Source organism: Mustela putorius, unplaced genomic scaffold (assembly GCF_011764305.1).
Source record: "Mustela putorius furo isolate JIRA1106 unplaced genomic scaffold, ASM1176430v1.1 tig00537227_pilon_pilon_pilon, whole genome shotgun sequence".
Taxonomy (NCBI): Eukaryota; Metazoa; Chordata; class Mammalia; order Carnivora; family Mustelidae; genus Mustela; species Mustela putorius.
In genome coordinates this window covers 3,547,186-3,556,271 of record NW_025422368.1, presented here as the reverse complement: position 1 = coordinate 3,556,271, position 9,086 = coordinate 3,547,186, and the positions used below count along the sequence as shown (strand labels likewise).

Here is a 9,086-nt window from a genome sequence, read left to right as displayed (position 1 = left end):
CCCCAGCCTGCCTCTGTGCCTACTTGTGATCTCTCTCTTTGTCAAATAAAAAATAAAAATAAAAGAAAATAAATAAAAATGTATAAACTTTGTCCTATTGCGATTAAGACCATACCCTTGAGGTGCAGAGAAGTGAGTGAAAGGAGGGAGGTAGATGGGAAATTTAGAGCAGACCTGCCTACTGGCAGCCAGCAAATCTCCAACAGCAGCAGCTGGAGTTCCCAGAAGAGGCCAGCGGCAGCCCAACCCCCACCCCCTCCACTGGAGCTGCAACCCTTTAGGCCTAAAGCAAGGATTCATCAGAACGCACAGAGCCTTCACTTCTCTTCTCAGGGAAAGGCTGGGGGATGGGGCAGTAGAGGGGGCTGGCAGGTGGCTGTCCACCTAGAATGGTGACAGCAGGTCTGTTTTCCCAGTGGAGAAAAGTAGGGGAGTCCAACAGGGTTGATATCTGCTCCTCCTGTTCTACAGCTGCCTGAGTTCATCCAACCATCCCAGGCCTGACATGTCCTACAGCTCCATCCTGGGGGTGAGGTGTGTGTGTGTGTGTGTGTGTGTGTGTGTGTGTGTGTGTGTGAGAGAGGGGGGTGTTCATAGCCAGGAGGAGATACTTCTGCTCCCAAGGAATTTCTAGCTTGATCCAGGCTCCATACACACCCAGTCACATCCTGAGCCCTGAACCACAAAGTTAGAACCTGAGATCCTCAGGGTTGGAGACAGGGTGGGGCAGGGGTTGGGGGACTGTGCATGTGGGAGGGAGTGTAGGTAGGAAGAACAGAGAGAGCACTGGGTAAGGGCAAGTGGAGGAGAGATGTGGGATGGCTTATGTGTCCCTGTGGGATGGTCCTGGGGCTTAGAGGGTGGGCTTCTTTCCATGGGGTGGAGTCTGTATCTGGGAAGATCGGCACTGGGTAGAGGGTGGTGGCACAGGGCTGAGGAGCTGGTGGGGAAGGAGGAGATGGAGGGAGGCTGGTGACTGGCATCAGGAGCACAGGCACATGCTGGGAACTGGTTTGAACTAGGTCGTAGGGGCTGAGAGTGATCTGGGGGTGGGATTTTAGGCTGCTGGGTGTGCATAGGGGTAAGGAATAAAAGGTCATTGGGAGAGCTGGAGCTGTGGTCCAAGCCAGACTGGACTGAGGAGAGCTGAGCTGGAATCAGGCCAGGGAAGCAGACAAAAAGAGGTACAATCACTGGAGGATTAGGGAAACACCGCCTGGATCTGGTTAAGTGTTGCCAATTGGGGATGGGGCTGAGCGTTGTACATAAGGCAATGGGAAGGGGCAGAGACATTGTCATTCACAAGACCACATATCCTTGCATCAAAGCAGCATTTATTGAAACACAGACTGAGACAACCCAGAAGGCAAGGCACCCACAGACAGTCGTAACAAGAGGGAGACTCAGGAAGTGGCTTAACCTTCTCCATCCCACTGGCTCACATTGGACACACCCCACCTGCACCCGCAGGGGGAGGTCTGGAGCAACCTTGGAGTTTTCTTTGAAATGTATAAAGGTGCAATGAATAGCAAGACCTGTGCCAAGTCAAAAGGATTCCCCTCCGTAATGAGCCCCTCAGCTGGGAGGTCACATGAGGAGTTTGGCTGGGACAGGTTAACCCGAAGAAGGGAGTCAGTCAGAGAGACAAGCAAAACACAAACAAGAATAACCCTGGGCCAATGCTTCCTGCAGAACTCCCAGCCAGGAGAGAGGGAGGACTGCTGCTGGGAGGGAGGATTTCCTCTCAGACTCTCAGCCTGTAGGAGACCTGGCGGGGAGGTATGCTCATTCCTTGTCTCCCAGGAAGGCCAAGCTCCCATGATGTCCAGCCACCCTGGGTGACCGGTAGTGTCCCAGACAGCTTGGAGAATGATACAAACTGGCCACGGTCTTTTGGAGTCAAACCGGAGTTAGGTGAAGGACTGGGAATGCCTCTCTAACTGAAGCCCAGAGGAGAACCAGGAAACAACTCCCTAGAATGAGAAGGTGCCAGAGCGTGGCCGAGGGTCTTTCCCTCTGTAGGAACACGTGGAAGATTCCGGAAGCAAGCACACGATTTCCATTCACACACCATTCCATGCTCTGGGGACGGGGACACAGGTGGCCGGGGACTCTAGGCAAAGCGGACGGACCTGCTGCTCCCGCAGCTGAAGCTGGACGAGCGAGGCTGGCAGGGGGCACAGGAGTCAGGCGCCATCACTGTGATGCTGCCACCGGTGGCCACAGGGCCAGAGGCAATCTGGCGCCCAGGAGTTGTGCTGCATGTGAGGCCCCCACAGGCCACTCCTCCGCGGGAGCTGCTGACACCTGTAGGGGGAGAGAGGGGGCAAGGTGGGTAGGTGGCCTGCCCTGACCTCCTCAACCTTGTGATAATCCCCAAGGGGCTTTTGACTAGCAGAAGCTTCCTCCTCCTGAAAGGGGTTTAGTGATTAAGAATTCAGGCCCTGTTCCTCCCAGCATCTCAGTCCTTCCAGGGTACAAAGATAGGAAGGAAGTGAAGACCCTCCTCCAGAGGGGGCAGAGCAAAGCCTGCAGTTCCCATCACCACCAGTGGAGGGCGTTCAACACCACCATCCCTAAACCCGATGGTGTTCCCCAGTGAGGAGCCAGGGGAGGAGGAAAGGCCTTCTGTTCGGAAGCATTCCAGGTTCAGCTTTACCCACCAACAAAGCCATTTTTTAGGGGGAGAGGCCGTTGTTTAAGCAGACACTTACAGACATTCACGGAGCCTACGCCTTCACACAGCCTGTGGGAAAAGAAAGTTCTGTTAGCTCTGGACAACCCAGCCGGATCCCGGAAGCAGGTTGTTGCTTGGCGACAGAGAGGGCCCTTCTGTGTACAGCTCCTCCCTCCAAAAGGTGGGCGGGGTATGCCCCAAAGTCTGGGTTACATGGTCGCCTTTCTCTAACCATTCTCTGACCAGAGAAAGCCTTCTGACTTTAAGCAGAGGTGGCATGCATGGCTGAGCTCCTGCCCATCTGAGTGACCCCATGGCCTAGGTCCCGCTGGTCGGGCTCAGGGAAACAAGAGTGTGGAGTGGCTGGCATATACGGGGCACACCGTCCTCACAGGGCACAAGGGATACAGTGTGGCAGGTCAAGCTGCAGCCTCCTGGGGTTAGGGAGTAGGGGGTGGGGAGAAGGTACCAGAAGAAAGGACTGGGGGACACGTGCCTCTTGCACTTATTAACTGGGGCCACGAGAAAGTCACTGTATGCCGAGCGTTACTTCCTCATCTTTGGATGTGAAAAATGAGACCAGACCTCATTGGATTGTGAGGATTAAAATGAGCACTCAGTGCAGGCCAAACCTGTAAGTATTTGATAAATTATGACTATTATTGAAGCTTAACCTGCACTAGCCGTGCTTAGAGACGTAGCTCACACTGGAACTCAGGGAAACACAGTCCCAGGGGACCAGGGCCTCCTTCTACACAAAGGGAGATGCTCCTTAGACCCACCTGTGCTCCTCGCCCTCCAGCAGCCGCCTGTAGGTGGCGATCTCGATGTCCAGGCCCAGCTTGGAGTTCATCACCTCCTGGTACTCCTTGAGCAGGCAGGCCATGTCCTGCTTGGCTTTCTGCAGGGCGGCCTCCAGCTCTGCCAGCTTGCAGCGGGCATCAGTCAGGGCTGCCTCACCCTGCTGTTCTGCTTCAGCAACGGCGGCCTCCAGCTTGGCCCGCTATGAGGAAGGGGATGTAAGAGCAAGGATTAGAGAAAGAAGGCGCAGCTTGGCTCATCTGAGCTCATGGAGCTGGGCCAGGGAGAGGGGGCTCCAGTTAACTATGTAGGACCAGGTATTTAATGAGACCTTGAAGATGAGGGTGGAGATGGGGGCTTTCACTGTCTCTCCTTGGTGGTTGTCATAGGGTGGCCCAGGAGGGTGATATTGGTGATATGGTACATCCTACTTCGAAGGCTGTGTGAGTTGTTTGGTTCCCTGCTTCCCCATAGGCACATTGTGAAGCCCGATGGGGGCCAGGCCTTTGCCCTCCTGGGGGCAAAGAGTCTGCTTGTGCTGGACATTCAAACCCCTCCCCGTACCCTACCTGGCACTTGGCATTCTCGATCTCAGCTGTCAGCCTCTGGATCATGCGGTTGAGCTCGTTGATCTCCTCCTTGGTGCGGCGCAGGGTCTCCCCATGCCGGATCACTGTGGCCTTCATCTCCTCACACTTTGTGGGGGCAGGGAGCAGAGATGTTCCTGAGGCTCAAGATGCAGTTTCCCACCCATTTGGACACCACAGAGGATTTGCAGGTTGTACAGTGCTCAGCCTGTGCAACTATACATGGCAGCCCTGCTCTACCATCCAGACTGAGAGCTGTCTGTCCTCTTTCCATCCCTACTAATCAAAATCCCCAGACAAAAGGGGCCTTCTTTAATATACACCTGGCTTCCCTCCCACTGCCATGTCAGGGAGGCAGATGTCCTATACCGCTCACCTTGCTGCGGTACCAGGACTCAGCCTCAGCCCGGCTGCGGCTGGCAATGTCGTCGTATTGAGCCTTGATCTCAGCTACAACGCAGTCCATGTTCAGGTCCCGGCTGTTGTCCATCTTGACGATGACCGAGGTGTCTGAGATGTGGGCGTGGAGCACCTGGAGCTCCTGGAGGCCAAGAGCCAATGCGTTTGGGTCTGGTGCCTGGTCTGGGCCATGGGCTCCACCTTTAGAAGCAGTATCCCCTCCCTGGATGGGCGCTGGTCATCACGTCACATGACATCTGCTCCACCTGCTCCATTTCCCCCTTCGCTCACATATAGGTACATCATAAAATAAGAAAGCTGGAAGGGGCCTCTGAATGAACAAATGGGAAGACTCAACCTCATGCTAGGTTTTCTCCAAGTCACCTAGCAGTGGAGCTGGGGTTTGAATTCCAGGACTAGTGATGTGTCCATTAATTAAGACCCCTCTCTAACCAGAGACTCACCCTGGCCCCCACCTTTGACCCAGGTACAGACTGACACATCCCCAGACCAGCCCACGCACACACTGCAACACACACAGGCACTCACAGACATGGAGAATCACAGCCACGCTCCATGGTCCTCGAACAAGCATGCCAGGCTCTCCCTGGGCACCTACCTATTATGGTTGTCTATCACAGTTGTGCAATGTGACCCTCTTGTGTCTAACACAGTTGTGCAACATGAGAAAACATTCACACACTGCACACATGGGCAAACATGTACACACAACACAGCCCCTCCCCTCTTGCTCAGGTCCTCACGCCTCCCCTGTCCTGGTGGGAGGTGAGGGCAGCCCCTCACCTCGTCATAGAGACGCTTCAGGAAGCTAGACTCCTCCACCAGTGCCTCCACATTGGCCTCCAGGTCGGATTTCCGTAGGTAGGCGCAGTCCACGTCCTGGCAGTGGAGGGAAGAGGAGGGCGTGTGGGGTGGGAGGAGGCCTCTGTGGTCCACGTGGTGATGGCCCCCACTGGAGGCTGTCTGGGTGGGTGCCCTTCCCTTCCTGCCCCATGAGCAGCCCCCTCACCTTCTTTAGAACCACGAACTCGTTCTCTGCCGTGGCTCTCAGAGCCACTTCCTCTTCATACCTGGGTTGGGGGGAGAGAGGGGTTGCAGCTGAGAGGTGGGGGCTTGGACATCATCTCAGCTTTTGGGCCAGCCTTCCCAGGGGTCCCAAGGAATGGAGTCCCTGCGATTCTTATCTTGTCCTCTCTGTGGTCTAGTCTGTGCATTATTCTTGGCCCAGCCCTTGCCTCAGCCTGGCTTAGGCCACCCCCGGTCCCGCTGCCTCTGGAATGAGATCAGGGAATGCATGCTCTGTTCCCCAAATCAAAAGTCCTCTGTGCATCCCAGATCCAAAGAGAGCCAGTGCCCTGGGCAGCAAAAACACAGAGTGAGCATCATAAAGTGAGCTGAGATGGATGGGTAGGACCACAGAGAGCTCTAGAACTCCACTGGGTTGCCTTTCCTCACTCCTCACGAAAGCAACTCTAAGACCCACAGGGCCTTCAAGAGGGAGAGTGGGGCCAAAGAATCTAAGACATCTAGGCCCAGCCCCAGATAGCCGCTGGGTTCCAGGAAGCCCCTGCTCCTAGATAGGCAGGAAACTTCAGCTGCTTTAAGAAGGTTGAGGGCAGAGCTTTCCCATGCTCCCTGTGTGCCCCGCATCTGGCCACACTCACTTCTTCTTGTAGCCCTCCAGCACCTCCTGCACGTGGTTGAGCTCCGATGCCAGCCTCCCGCTGTCGGCCTCCACGCACTCAGCCTCCCGCCTCAGAGTCTCGATGTAGCCATTGAACAGGGGCTCCATGTTGCTCTCGCAGCAACGCTGGTTCTGGTAGAACTGCCACTTGGTCTCCAGCAGCTTGTTCTGCTGCTCCAGGAAGCGCACCTGCGTTCAGGGTGGGAGGGTGAGACTGGGGGGGGGGGCGGGCAGGGAACCCGGGAGGAGCCTTGTCCTCCAGAGCCCTCTCTGTCCTGGACGCTCACTGAGGAGCTGGGGCCCACCAAGGCAGGAGCATGGGGCTGAGAGTGTCTGTGCTGCAAGGGGTCTTGCTGCCAGCCCTCTAGGAGGCAGTGTGGCTGTGGGGGAAAGCGTCCTGGGGTTAAGTCCAGAGGTCTGGTTCAAGTCCAGTTCTGCCACTTGGAGCAGGTAAGCTGTCTAACCTTTGGGTGCCCATTTCTAAACCAGAGATGAAAATAGTGCCTTCTTTAGAGTTGTAAAGATTGCACAAGTTAATACATGAAAAATGCTTAGGACATCTCTGACACATGGTCAATGCTTGACAAATTTAACTATGACAATAATTAGCAGTTCCTCATTTTTTAATCCACGGGACACTTACTGAAACCTTACTGTGTGCTATGAGGACCCATGCTAAGATACACACACATCTATCTATTTCTACAGCTGACTCTTGAAAAATGCGGGGGTGAGGGAGCACCCCTACCCCACACATTTGAAAATTGCCATATAAGTTTAGTCTCCTCCAAAACTTAATTGCTAATAACCTACCCTTGACCGGAAGCCTCCTTGATAACCTAAACAGTCGAGCAGCATACATTTTGTATGTTCTAGGTATTAAGTATTGTATTTTTACAACAAAGTAAGTTAGAGAAAATATGTTATTAAGAAAATCATATGGAAAAGAAAATACATTTATAGTACTGTATATATTGAAAAAAATCCTTATAGATGTGGACTTGCTCATCTCCAACCCATGTTGTTCAAGGGTGAACTGTGTATCTCTATTTTTATCCCTCTGTCTCTGCCCATGTATCAGTCCCATTCTGTTCTCTTAACCCTCCGGTGGGGGGCGGTATCATTTCCCTCATAGCACAGAGGGGGAAACTGAGATGACTTGTTCATTGTCACACAAATAGTTGGTGAGATTTGGGGTCTGATGTCTCCTGAGTCCCCTTCACCTGCCCACGGCGATAAGTCTAAGCAGCTCATCTAAGCTCAGCTTCAGTTTGATAGTAAAAAAATGGAAATACTAATGTCTCCCCCATTGGATCATTTTGAGGATGAACCAAACTCACTAACAAGAAAATGATAAAAAAACTCCTGACCCCGAGCCCAGAGGCCAGATCTATCTATTCTGCCAGAGTGAGCCTCGTGGACATGCAGGAAGGGCACTGGAGGCCTGGAAGGCAGACCCACAGTTTGGGGGGGGGGGTTAAATTCCTGGGTTTCTACCTCCAGCCTGGCCTCCCCTTTCCCCATTCCCAGCCCTCCGTCCATGAAGGCGGCTGTGCTGGCCATGGGTGGTTTACTGTCACACCTCCTGTCACACTATTGCCCTGGGATAATCATGCTGACAGTGAACATTCATTGAGCATTTACTGTGTGCCAGCATTTTTCAAGCATGAGTCCATCCATGTTTGCGACGCACCTGTGAGGCGGGTTCTGTTATCCAGACAAGTGACATGCCCAAGGTCTCACACTGCCCAGGGGCAGAACAATGATAGGGAGGCAGCGTGGCTCTGAGCCGTGCCCACCCACTTCCCCAAGCTGCCTGGCTAGGAGCCACGAGCCTTTTACTCTCCCCATTATGGCCCACTCTTGTAGCTCCCAGTGCCCAATCCAGTTTTCCAGGGGCACCTCTGATATTCCTGTGTTGTCTCCAGAAGCACATACACCCTTTAGACCACAGACTCCATTTCTGGACCATACGGGGCCCTCTGTGCACTTTGCTGGAATTAAAAGATGGAAACGGATCCTCTGCCTATGTTAGCCTGTGTTTCTCTCCCTGTGCTGTCTCAGGCCTGGCTCCATGCTGTCTCCCCAACACACCAGGACTTTCCTGAGGGGAAGGCTGGCCGGGGCCTTCTCTGGACCATCCCAGGCCTCACTGACCTTGTCGATGAAGGCAGCGAACCTGTTGTTCAAACACTTGATTTGCTCCTTCTCCTCATGCTTCACGCACTGCGCATTGGGGTCAATCTCCAGGTTGAGGGGTGTGAGGAGGCTCTCGTTGACGGACACGGTAGTGATGCAGGGCGGGCTGGGCCCGCACACACCACCGGAGCGGTAGCCAAAGCTCCGGCCGCAGGAGCCGGCTCGGAAGCCGCCCATGGCCATGCGAGGTCCGCAGGAGCCCAGGTTGGAGAGGCTGCGGCTGCCGAAGCCGGTCAGACCCCGGTAGCAGGACACCCCTCGGTAGGGAGCGGCACTGATGCAGCAGCGGTTGCCAGTTTTGGGGGCCACAGCTGAGCAGGAGCTGAAGGTCCTGGTGACCCCACAGCCTGAGCTGATCCTGTAGGAGCGGCAGGACATCGTGCGGGTCTGAGCAGAGGCTGAGTGCGGCAGGAGTAAGTGAAGGCTTCAGGTGCGCTGCTTAGGATCCTCTGGCCTCTCTGATCCTCCCTGGTCCTTTTATGGGTGAGGAGAGCTGGGGTTGGCCGCATAAAAGGAGTGAAAAGCCATTTTATGTTGTTTATTGGCTTGGGGAGTTTGCCAGCAACTCCCCAAAGACTCGTCTTAAAGGTGAGCTCAGCGGCGACTCGGGGCCTCCGTAAAGGTATTGAAGATATTATTAGGGACACTGTGTTTGCACTTTTCATCTTCAAAGCTCGTTTACATACATTAAGCAATTAATTTTCTCGCAGTCTCCCTG

General features: G+C 54.3%; 1 protein-coding gene across 2 annotated transcripts; it reads right to left on the bottom strand.

Annotated features, from left to right (window-relative positions):
• Positions 1 to 1,314: 1,314 nt before the first annotated feature.
• On the bottom strand, positions 1,315 to 8,803 carry LOC123386890 (keratin, type II cuticular Hb5). Of its 2 annotated transcripts, XM_004774688.3 has the most exons (9): positions 8,327 to 8,803; positions 6,150 to 6,358; positions 5,495 to 5,555; positions 5,269 to 5,364; positions 4,442 to 4,606; positions 4,048 to 4,173; positions 3,460 to 3,680; positions 2,715 to 2,746; positions 1,315 to 2,307 (listed from the first exon to the last, which is right to left on the bottom strand). In XM_004774688.3, exons 1-9 carry the CDS (start codon positions 8,744 to 8,746, stop codon positions 2,114 to 2,116), a joined length of 1,524 nt encoding a protein of 507 aa, XP_004774745.1. In that variant the 5' UTR covers positions 8,747 to 8,803; the 3' UTR covers positions 1,315 to 2,113. The 2 variants fall into 2 exon arrangements, 1 of the variants encoding a protein (XP_004774745.1); XR_006604651.1 differs by lacking the exons at positions 3,460 to 3,680; positions 4,048 to 4,173; positions 4,442 to 4,606; ... (2 more) ...; positions 6,150 to 6,358; positions 8,327 to 8,803 and having other exon boundaries at positions 1,315 to 1,973; positions 2,133 to 2,307; positions 2,715 to 2,827.
• Positions 8,804 to 9,086: the final 283 nt, after the last annotated feature.